The sequence below is a fragment of the Rattus norvegicus genome, chromosome 3 (genome assembly GCF_021556685.1).
Source record: "Rattus norvegicus strain SHRSP/BbbUtx chromosome 3, alternate assembly SHRSP_T2T, whole genome shotgun sequence".
NCBI lineage: Eukaryota > Metazoa > Chordata > Mammalia > Rodentia > Muridae > Rattus > Rattus norvegicus.
In genome coordinates this window covers 113,085,013-113,097,175 of record NC_141536.1, presented here as the reverse complement: position 1 = coordinate 113,097,175, position 12,163 = coordinate 113,085,013, and the positions used below count along the sequence as shown (strand labels likewise).

General features: G+C 36.7%; 1 protein-coding gene across 3 annotated transcripts in view; it reads left to right on the top strand.

The window, feature by feature from the left end:
• Positions 1 to 12,163, top strand: part of Fam227b (family with sequence similarity 227, member B) — a 166,406-nt gene that overhangs the window by 14,873 nt on the left and 139,370 nt on the right. For 2 of the 3 annotated variants that reach the window (XM_087650949.1, NM_001013920.2), the window contains exons 4-8: positions 3,877 to 4,108; positions 5,704 to 5,771; positions 6,158 to 6,193; positions 6,670 to 6,771; positions 10,155 to 10,253. In XM_087650949.1, the coding sequence (XP_087507075.1) occupies positions 3,877 to 4,108; positions 5,704 to 5,771; positions 6,158 to 6,193; positions 6,670 to 6,771; positions 10,155 to 10,253 (537 nt within the window). The remainder of the gene's footprint in view (positions 1 to 3,876; positions 4,109 to 5,703; positions 5,772 to 6,157; positions 6,194 to 6,669; positions 6,772 to 10,154; positions 10,254 to 12,163) is intronic. The other variant, XM_087650950.1, reaches the window with a different exon arrangement.

The window sequence follows — 12,163 nt, the reverse complement described above, 5'->3', positions numbered from 1 at the left end:
CTGCATGCCTAGGATGAAGCCTACTTGATCTTGGTGGATGATTGTTTTGATGTGCTCTTGGATTCGGTTTGCCAGAATTTTATTGAGTATCTTTGCATCCGTATTCATAAGGGAAATTGGTCTGAAGTTCTCTTTCTTCGTTGGGTCTTTGTGTGGTTTAGGTGTAAGAGTAATTGTGGCTTCATAGAAGGAATTCAGTAGTGCTCCATCTGATTCAATTTTGTGGAATAGTTTGGATAATATTGGTATGAGGTCTTCTATGAAGGTCTGATAGAATTCTGCACTAAACCCGTCTGGACCTGGGCTCTTTTTGGTTGGGAGACCTTTAATGACTGCTTCTATTTCCTTAGGAGTTATGGGGTTATTTAACTGGTTTATCTGTTCCTGATTTAACTTCGGTACCTGGTATCTGTCTAGGAAATTGTCCATTTCCTGCAGATTTTCCAGTTTTGTTGAATATAGACTTTTGTAGTAGGATCTGATGATTTTTTTAATTTCCTCTGATTCTGTAGTTATGTCTCCCTTTTCATTTCTGATTTTGTTAATTTGGATACACTCTCTGTGTCCTCTCGTTAGTCTGGCTAAGGGTTTATCTATCTTGTTGATTTTCTGAAAGAACCAACTTTTGGTTCTGTTGATTCTTTCTATGGTCCTTTTTGTTTCTACTTGGCTAATTTCAGCTCTGAGTTTGATTATTTCCTGCCTTCTACTCCTCCTGGGTGTATTTGCTTCTTTTTGTTCTAGAGCTTTTAGGTGTGCTGTCAAGCTGCTGACATATGCTCTCTCCTGTTTCTTTCTGCAGGCACTCAGAGCTATGAGTTTTCCTCTTAGCACAGCTTTCATTGTGTCCCATATGTTTGGGTATATTGTACCTTCATTTTCATTAAATTCTAAGAAGTCTTTAATTTCTTTCTTCATTTCTTCCTTGACCAGGTTATCATTGAGCAGAGCATTGTTCAACTTCCATGTATATGTGGGCGTTCTTCCCTTATTGTTATTGAAGACCAGCTTTAGCCCGTGGTGGTCTGACAGGATGCATGGGATTATTTCTATCTCTCTATATCTGTTGAGGCCATTTTTTGACCAACTATATGGTCAATTTTGGAGAAAGTACCATGAGGTGCTGAGAAGAATGTATATCTTTTTGCTTTAGGATAGAATGTTCTATAAATATCTGTTAACTTTATTTGGTTCATGACTTCTCTTAGTCTGTCTACGTCTCTGTTAAAATCTGTTTCCATGACCTGTCCATTGATGAGAGTGGGGTGTTGAAATCGCCTACTATTATTGTGTGAGGTGCAATGTGTGTTTTGAGCTTTAGTAAGGTTTCTTTTACTTATGTAGGTGCCCTTGTATTTGGGGCATAGATATTTCGGATTGAGAGTTCATCTTGGTGGATTTTTCCTTTGATGAATATGAAGTGTTCTTCCTTATCTTTTTTGATGACTTTTAGTTGAAAATCGATTTTGTTCGATATTAGAATGGCTACTCCAGCTTGCTTCTTCTGACCATTTGCTTGGAAAGTTGTTTTCCAGCCTTTCACTCTGAGACAGTGTCTGTCTTTGTCTCTGAGGTGTGTTTCCTTTAGGCAGCAAACTGCAGGGTCCTCATTGCGTATCCAGTTTGTTAATCCATGTCTTTTTATTGAGGAGTTGAGACCATTGATGTTGAGAGATATTAAGGAATAGTGATTATTGTTTCCTCTTATATTCATATTTGGATGTGAGGTTATGTTTGTGTGCTTTTCTTCTCTTAGTTTTGTTGCCAAGACAATCGATTAGTTTCTTGCTTTTTTTCTAGGGTGTAGCTTGCCTCCTTATGTTGGGCTTGACCATTTTTTATCCTTTGTAGCTCTGGATTTGTAGAAAAATATTGTGTAAATTTGGTTTTGTCATGGAATATCTTGGTTTCTCCATCTATGTTAATTGAGAGTTTTGCAGGATACAGTAACCTGGGCTGGCATTTGTGTTCTCTTAGGGTCTGTATGACATCTGTCCGGGATCTTCTGCCTTTCATAGTCTCTGGCGAAAAGTCTGGTGTGATTCTGATAGGTCTGCCTTTATATGTCCCTTGACCTTTTTCCCTTACTGCTTTTAATATTCTTTCTTTGTTTTGTTCATTTGGTGTTTTGACTATTATGTGACGGGAGGAGTTTCTTTTCTGGTCCAATCTATTTGGAGTTCTGTAGGCTTCTTGTATGCTTATGGGCATCTCTTTCTTTAGGTTAGGGAAGTTTTCTTCTATGATTTTGTTGAAGATATTTACTGGTCCTTTGAGCTGGGAGTCTTCACTCTCTTCTATACCTATTATCCTTACGTTTGATCTTCTCATTGAGTCCTAGATTTCCTGTATGTTTTCAACCAGTAGCTTTTTCTGTTTACATTTTTTTTGACAGTTGTGTCGATGATTTCTATGGAATCTTCTGCTCCTGAGATTCTTCTATCTCTTGTATTCTGTTGGTGATTCTTCTATCTACGGCTCCTTGTCTCTTCCTTTGGTTTTCTATATCCAGGGCTGTTTCCCTGTGTTCTTTCTTCATTGCTTCTATTTCCATTTTTAATTCCTTCAACTGTTTGATTGTGTTTTCCTGGAATTCTTTCAGGAATTTTTGTGAATCCTTTCTATAGGCTTCTACTTGTTTATTTATGTTTTCCTGCATTTCTGTAAGGGAGTTCTTCAAGTCTTTCTTGAAGTCCTCCAGCATCATGATTAAATTTGATTTTAAATCTAGATCTTGCTTTTCTGGTGTGTTTGGATATTCAGTGTTTGCTTTGGTGGGAGAATTGGGCTCTGATGATGCCATGTAGTCTTGGCTTCTGTTGCTTGGGTTCAGGCGCTTGCCTCTCGCCAGCAGATTATCTCTGGTGTTTCTTTGTTCTGCTATTTCTGACAGTGACTAGATTGTCCTATAGGCCTGTGTATCAGGAGTGCTATAGACCTGTTTTCCTGTTTTCTTTCAGCCAGTTATGGGAACAGAGTGTTCTGCTTTTGGGCGTAGTTTTTCTTGTCTACTGGTCTTCAGCTGTTCCTGTGGGCCTGTGTCCTGAGTTCACCAGGCAGGTCACTTGGAGCAGAAAAGTTGGTCTTACCTGTGGTCCCGCGGCTCAAGTTTGCTCATGGGTGTTGCTTTTGAGCTCTCTGCGAGGGCAGCAACCAGGAGGACCTGCGCTGCCTTTTCCGGGAGCCCCCATGCACCAGGGTCCCAGATGGCATTTGGTGTTTTCCTCTGGAGTCAGAAATGTGTGCAGAGTGTAGTCTCTTCTGGCTTCCCAGGCGTGTCTGCCTCTCTGAAGGTTTAGCTCTCCCTCCCACGGGATTTGGTTGCAGAGAAGTGTTGAACTGGTCCCTTCAGGTTTTGGCGGTGTCTGGGGCGCAGGGGACCTGCAGCTCCAGTGCCCTTATCATCCGGTTCCCAGAGGCCGTATACAGTTTCCTCTTGGGCCAGGGATGTGGGCAGGGGTGGGCAGTATTGGTGGTCTCTTCTGCTCTGCAGCCTCAGGAGTGCCCACCTGTCTGGGCGGTGAGCTCTCTCTCCCACGGGGTTTGGGAGCAGTGGGCTGCGGGTGGGGATCAGCGAGCTAGTTTTCTAATTATTGCAAAGCTATTATATGGGACAATATTTTCAGGTCTTTTTTGCAGATACTCAAGTATTGAAAGATAATGGGCGATCGAAGCTGTAACTTACATGCAAATGATTCACCGAATGTGTTTTTAGAAATCTCTTGCAAATAAAATTTTGTGAGGCTTTTGGTTATTTTGAAGTTTATGTTTGAAACACTTAATAAAAATCACACTGTGGAGTAAAATTCAATTTTAGATCATTAAACTCTGTAATTTGAATTTACTCAAGATGATGTAAAATGTGTATTTCTTCAGGATTATTGGCCCAGGGATGTTCACATTAGAGATGGTGATATATGGGAAAACACTCTGAGAAAACTAGAAGAGGCTGTTTCATATAATTCAGTTTATTCTTATCTGTGGACCAACGTTCCTAGACTATATGAAATCGTCGACAGCATGGAGTCAAAGTTAAAGGAATGTTCACATCTTTTGCAACAGCATGCCTCCAGATTATTTGAAAGTGACAGACTGATCTCCAAGAAAAGTAAGATTTATTTTTTATGTGAATAAGGTAAATGGACAGTGATGTGTGTGTGTGTGTGTGTGTGTGTGTGTGTGTGTGTGTCTGCCTGTCTGTCTATGTATGCTTTCTCTATGTGTGCTCTCATAAAGAATAAATTCCAAAGTTTAAATATTTTAAAACTAAATGTTTGAAACTCCCATCATCCAACAGGACCTAGTAAATATTTTTAGATAGACATGAGTATGAGGTTTGAACAAAAGCATTATTAGAGCAAGCCTAAGACAGTTTAAAACTTGTTAAACTGAAAAAGAGGTAGCAGAACATGGAGATTCCGAGAAGCAGCCTATAAGAGCAAGCCTCAGTCAGTAGCAAAGATAGAAACCAGAGTAGTCCAGGGCCGAACCACATGGTTGAGTTTAACCCATGGGTGTATTTAGTGTTCAGTGAGTACTCAGTGTGGAAGAAACGAACTGTTAGATGCACACCATCAAGCAATGGTAATTTTCTCATCCTTAGCATTTGTATAATATTTCCCTATCTAATTGAAAGTAAGGATTTTTATTTCTCTTTTTTCTATTTCTATTACTTTTATTTTTGTCTCTGTCTGCATTGCACTTCAAACACTGTATTGAGTAGAGTGGAAACCTTTGTCTCAGGATTATTGGCCCAGGGATGTTCGTTTTAGAGATGCTGATATATGGGAAAATACTGAGAAAACTAGTAGAGGCTGTTCCTGAAGGAAATTTTCTCCACTTAGCATTAACTTTCCTCTTAGGACTGCCTTCATTGTGTCCCATAGATTTTGGCAGGTTTTATTTTCAATTCATTCATACCTAGGATTTTTTTTTCCTTTGTGATGCCTTTCTTTCTAATTACCACTCAGCAGTATATTTTAAAGTTTTCTTGAGTCTGTGCACTTTCCTAGTTTGTATTGCTGTTGAAATCTGGCTTTACTCCAGTACAGGCAGATAAGTGCAAAGTGGTTTTCAACACTCCTCTCTTTGTTTTGACTTGCTTTATGTGCTATCTTCTGATCAGTCTTAGAGAGAGCGTGTGGGCTGCTGAGGAGAGGTACTCCCTAGTGTTTGGCTGAATTGGTCTGTAGATGTCCGTGGTCCACTTTATTCCCCAGGTCAGTTAATCCCGGTGTCTCTGTCTGGTTTTCCTGTGGAGTTTTCCACGTAGGTTTGTATGTGGCCTATGGAGTTTTTCACTTGCAGTGCCATTTCAATTTGAGCTTTCATTAGCATTGTCCTCTTTATTAAATTCTTTATTCTTGTCTTGGAATGATTTCTGCATTTCATAGGTCTCTTTGTTTTGTTTTAAGTAATAAATCTAATTAGCTGAACTATTGGAAAGTGTGACTTGTTTATTAGATATTGGTTGAGGTAAAACATTAGTAACAGAAGTATCACAGACATGTAAGGTAGGGCTTGATATTTTGGAAAAACAAAAGGAAACATGATAATAGTTTCATTACTTATTAAGGGAGTGTGGCTTGTCAAGATTGCTAGTTCATTTTCACGGAATAGTTTTGTATATAATTTATTTGAATTATCTAGAATATCCTTGGTTTTTGTTTCTTTTTCATTGTCATCAATTCCTTTCTCTTAAAGGGACATATACAAACCTGGACCGCTACAAGGCATTTCTAAAAGAACACTATAGGCGAAAGAAGATAGTGGTATGAGTTTTGTGTTTCTATCATCCCTCAAAATGTATTTTCATAAAAATGTAAATGCTGTAGTTTACAGATAAGAACTGATATTTTTATAAATGTCCTTTTAATCTTCAGTGAATAACATTTCTGTCTTGAAAATCTAGAAATGTATTTTTGACACTCAATATTGGAAACTTGATACTGTCATATCATCATAAATCATTTGAGATTGATTTTAGTGTATATATATATATATCCCTTCCTTTGGTTATTTAATGAATGAATTATGTGAACCAATGCTTTATTAATGATTTTGAAATATAAATATTTTATTGGGTTTATTTATCAGGATTTTGATGTAAAAATCCTTAAATTTATAATTTTAAATAATTTGTTTTGAATTTTTCCAGCTTTCAGATCAAATGGAGACAGAGAAGAATATAGAGGTATTTCAATTTTCTATATTGCTGGATTATATATCAGGTATACTACATAGGGCCAAGAGAATGATTATAATGCTACAGATGTAGATATAACTATAAGATGTAGATATAACTCTCTTTAAGAAAGAGAGTTCGGAACAGGCTTAGAAACCTTTCTATGCTGCCCTGTTTTTGTTTCTTTATGCAAGGACAATCTAAAATAGTTGATCTTTTGATTATATGCCAAAATAAGTTCTGATTCTGTTTTGTTTAAAAAAGTGGCTCATGAATAGGCAAAGACATCTAATTTCTCAAAAACAAAATATGTTGAAATATTTTTCCTCAGAGAAATAAATGATTTTAATGTAATAACATAAAATAGCATAGTTATGTTGGTTAAGTAATAGTTAAATATTCATCTGCCTTTTAAAGTCATATGAAACCACTATACTAAGAAGAGAATTAATTTTTGTTAAACAACATTTTCATTTTTTCCCTAGGGTTGCACCTTTTTACTCAAACAAAATGAGCTGACACAATTACCCAGACATTTGGATGCTAAACAGATTTATCTTTATGTTTTAAGAACCCATAACCTTGAGGTATGTAATCATTATTTATTTTGGTCCTATAGTAAAACTAGAATGTGATTTTAATGAATCAGGCCTTTATTTAAAACTATAAGTTAGATGTTAAACAAAACTTGATTTTTTGAACATTAAATTTGGAAGGAAACATTAGTGATGTCTAACTCTGTTTACCAGAAGAAAATTGGTTGGTTTCTTAGTTAATTTTTTATTTCTGTAACAAAACACTAAAACCAATCCAAATTATTCAAGTGTTTAATTGGGCTTAGGTTTCAGAGGATTAGGTTTCATGATGACAGAGCAAAGGCCTGGCAGCAGGAAAAGCTGAGAGCTCACAACTTAATTTCCAAGTAGAAGCAGAAAGAACTTACTGGCAATGGTACCAAACTTTTGAACCCAAAACCCACTCCCAGCAACACACTTCTCCAATAAGGCCAAACCTCTTAAACCTTCACAAACAGTTCCACCAGCTGGGGACCTGAGGGTATATTGGTGTGCTGGCATCTCTAGGGTCTTGACCTGAGGGTATATTGGTGTGCTGGCATCTCTAGGGTCTTGACCTGAGGGTATATTGGTGTGCTGGCATCTCTAGGGTCTTGACCTGAGGGTATATTGGTGTGCTGGCATCTCTAGGGTCTTGACCTGAGGGTATATTGGTGTGCTGGCATCTCTAGGGTCTTGACCTGAGGGTATATTGGTGTGCTGGCATCTCTAGGGTCTTGACCTGAGGGTATATTGGTGTGCTGGCATCTCTAGGGTCTTGACCTGAGGGTATATTGGTGTGCTGGCATCTCTAGGGTCTTGACCTGAGGGTATATTGGTGTGCTGGCATCTCTAGGGTCTTGATGCTAGTGTCTATTGGCTGGGAGTGTGACTATGACAGAGGTTTTTATCCTGTCTCCACTCTCATTTACTCAGGCACCTTAGCATGCTGTTTTCACTCTGAAATTACTTTTGAGAGCTCTAACACATGTGACTTGTGTGTTCTTCTAAAGCCTGAAGATGTCCTGGCATGCTTTTGTTATGTCCTATGTATAACTGGATATAAAACAGAAAGTATGACTAGTTAAGCAGCCAGTGATCATCAAGGATCGAATAAACTTTGAGGGTAGCTACTGGTAAAGCTGATCATTTTCCCCCTTTTTCTAAATTTCCATTTTTTGTGTTTATATATACTATATGTGTTCTTTGTGATTAAACAGTGCAAAGTATACATTGAAGCTGTTATGACTGTGGAAAAGAAGCACTCCCATAGAAATGATGATTTTCTTGTTAAAAGTTTGCAAGATTTCCTTGTTGTTGATTTGCATTTGAGGAAAAATCCCCCCCAAGTATTTATGGATTTCACCAAAGGAAATGTTGAATTGTATTGAGTCTAGTATTTAAAGATTCTTGTGAGAATTGGTACATAGGTTTTGATGACATTGAAAAGCTTCTGCATGCAAAAGACCCAGATACTAGAATCAAGAGATAGTGTTCAAGGATAGCAAAAAACCTTCGCCAGTTCAACATCTGAAACAAAGTGATATCTAGAATTTATAATTAGCTCCAAAAATTAAACATAAAGTCTTCAATTCATCCAATCAATAAAGAAACAAATGAATTAAATATGTCTCAAAAGAAGAAATATACGTGGTCAATACATATTTGAGAAAATGTACAGTATCCTTAGTCATGAGGGAAATATAAATTAAAATTACTTTGACATTCCATTGCCTTTCAGTCAGAATGGTTGTCAAATAAAGCAAATGACAGCAGCATGTTCAGTCATAGATGAGGGAAGAAAGAACTCTTACATCTCTTGGTGAGAATTTAGGCTAGAGTAGACTCTACTAAAATCAGTATGGGTGTTCTTCAAAAATATAAAATAAAATTTCCATATAATCTAGTTATGCCACTACTGGGTATATCCCAAAAGGATGCAATTATATTACCACACAGATATTTGCCACGCATGTTTATTACTGTACTATCCAAAATGTCCAAGATATAACCAGCCTAGGTGCCTATCACCAGATGAATTAATAAATGAAATGTTATATGTGCACATATAACACACATTATAGGATTTTATTCAATAGTAAAAAACTGATTTTAAGTTATTTGCATGAAAATGGATTGAATTGGAAGTCATCATGTTAAGCTAAGCAAATAAAACCAAAATCGGGGAAAAAGTCAAGTCACGTTTCATCCATATTTGTTTCTCATATGCGGTGTGTGTGTGTGTGTGTGTGTGTGTGTGTGTGTGTGTGTGTGTGTGTGTGGAGAGAGAGAGAGAGAGAGAGAGAGAGAGAGAGAGAGAGAGAGGATGGATGAGTTGAGAAGTGTTCTAAATGTAAGAGAAGAGGGCAACAAGGGAGGGTACTGAGAGATGCAGATAAAATATTGTTTTCTCTCATATGCAGAATATAGATATATTTGGAAAAAGAAAAGGGAACAATGGGATAGGAGAGAATGGATAGAGGGGATACTATATATGTGTGAGTATGTCCAAGACACAGCTATAAGGAAACATTGATGAAAGCTGGCATTTTGTACATCATCTAAGAAATTAATTTTAAAAGCTTTGTGGATAAGAGCATACAATGGTCTATTGAATCTACTTAACTAAGTAAAAATTTATAGTTTCTAGTATTTATGGTAAATTTGCTTAACTTTAGGTACCAGCTTTGGTGAATTGCTTAAGGAAAGTGTTTAGATTTTCCTTCATGAGAAGATTTATTAAGTTAAAATTCCACGATTAAGTGGATATTTATCTTAATTTTTTAAAAAGTGAGAAATATAGTATGTCTCCTATATTTTTGGTATGCTTGGTTTTGTCTATATTATCCTTGCATAAGGTACTAGCCATGTGTAGTTTGTGAGCAAATAAAATGTAACTGGGATGACTGATAACTTAAAATTTTTAGTCAATTTATTTTAATAGACTTATATACAAATATAAAACTAATATTTAATCACTAAAATAGTTATATTTGGAATAAAATTACAATATATTATTCTATTTTATGTAAACATATATTTATGAATCTAGAAATACTATTATAGTATTTCTGATGAAAATTTAGAAATGATTCAGTACAAAATACCTTCCATTGTTTTCAAATTTTAGCACTAAAGATGTAAAATACTTCATTAATGCTTTATCAATAGTTTATTAATAGTTTTTCTTTATTAAAAGTAGATAGTCTTTATGTGTCGATAAGACAATAGTCTAAGTACCCTTGGTTAAATAAAGTCTGTCATCAAGCCTAGCTTCACTCCTGGTTGTGTAACTGCTAGAACAGCTAATATTCTCCATGTGTATTGATAAATATCTGTCAGGCAAGTCTGTTGCCATTGAGTATATACATTTATGTCAATATATTTAATAATGTATTTTAATTCATTATCCATAGGAAAAGGTATTTAAAGTCTGGAAAACCCACATTCTCTCAGACTGCTCCATTGCTCTTTTGCATGACTGCTTTTGGTGGTGGTTTCTGCATAAATTCAAGGTAAATGGCATTTTAAAACTATGTAAAACATTGATTTGCAGCACAACTATTTTTTCAGTACAGGTAATGTTAATACAATTTTTTACACTGAGGAAATTTTAAGCTTTCATTCCTCACAAACTTTTGAATCCTATTTAAACTTTCTTCTTTCACAGTAATAAAGATTTCAATAAAGATTTCAAAGGATTTGGTTCTTTGTTAATCAGAAAAGATAAGGGAGATCCAATAGCATAGTGAATAATGAAGTCGTAGCTTTACGTGTATTATATGTTGGTTACCTGGACATAACACCTACTACAAATCAGAAACATTGAGGAATTAGAAGAGAACCTGGTGGTCAGAGAGACAGAGAGCCTTTATCTGATTAAAAAGATGAGGGTCTGAATCTAGGGGGACAGAGTAAAATTCTTGTGGTAGCACAGGAAGTACTGTTTGACTAGCATAATTTCAGTAAGAATAGATACCCTAAAGTTGTCTTAAAGCTTTGTCCCAAAAAATGATGCAAAAAGCTAGAATGTGGCCCACACTGTGACACACAAGCCACCGTCTTCTGAGAACAGTGTACATGACAGTATAAGCCCTTCACTGGTAATATCATCCCACTTCCAGGACCAAAGTTCACGTAAGAGGACTGTGCATGGTATCCTGTTCGTCACCCACCACATGTTGCACCTTCTTCCCCATCTAACCGCACCCTGGGAACCCAAATCACAGCTATCTAAGTACTGTATGCACAGCATGTGTTACAAAAACTTTCCCTAACTAAGCCTGAACCACGTCTGATACCAAATTACACATCCCCTTGTGTCCTCAACACTGAACCTCAGGAACCACCTAGTGAGTCCACAGATGTTTAGCTGAAAATAAATAAAAATTCTACTGCCTACTCAACAAAGGTGGGTCAGATATCCAAACCATACAGCCATAACACTGCTCCACATATGCAATGCCAATACACAAAATATGAAAAACCAAAACGATTTATTGCTTCAAAAAATAACTCATAGTAATGTTCCCCAAGGAAACAATTTAGATGACACACAAGATCAGGAACTGAAAGTAGCAATCTTAGATATATTCAAGGAACTCAAGGAGGGATATGAGTAAGTGCCAAAATGATGACCTAGAAAACACAAATGGTTGAGTGAAATAATTAAGACAAAACAAGATATGAAAATAGAACACAATAAAAAGATCCTGAAGAAAACTGAAATGAAATTTGAAATGAACAATTCATTAAGTCCAATAAGCTCAGAGGAACACCTCATCAAAGGTATAAACTAAGTGGAAGAGACGATATCAGGACTTGAAAACAAGATAGAAGAATTAAATCAATCAATCAAAAGAAAATGAAAAATCAAAGGCCCTGTGAAAGGGGCACTCAGATACTCTGAAACATAAAAGGACCAAGATTGTGTGCAAATAGAGAAGAAGGAAAAGAAATCCAGGTCAAAGACACAGCAAGTATTTCCAACAAAATCCCAGAAGAAAATTAATCCATTCCACAAGCTGGAAATCATGCCTAGTACCATTAACTAGGCCACGTACCTGTGCCTGTGTGTGTCATAGACCCTAGAAGAGAACTAGGGTATTTCATTACTTTGCTAAATGGACACGTTATTAAACTGCCCGACAATGCATATGTTTATGCCCATAGATTAGTGACGCCTTCAAGCATCATCAGAGAAGCTTCTTTTTACAGTAGGTGACTGGTACTTTGAATGGAATAGCCCCAGAGGCTCATATGGTTGAATACTTGGTTGCCAGTTGCTGGAACTGTTTGGAAAGGATTAGATGTGGCCTTGTTAGAGGAGGTGTGTTACTGGGGTTGTGTTTTGGGATTTCAAAAGACTGGTGCCATTCCCAGTGTTATCTCCTCCTTATGGGTGAGTTTCAGTATGTGAGCTCTC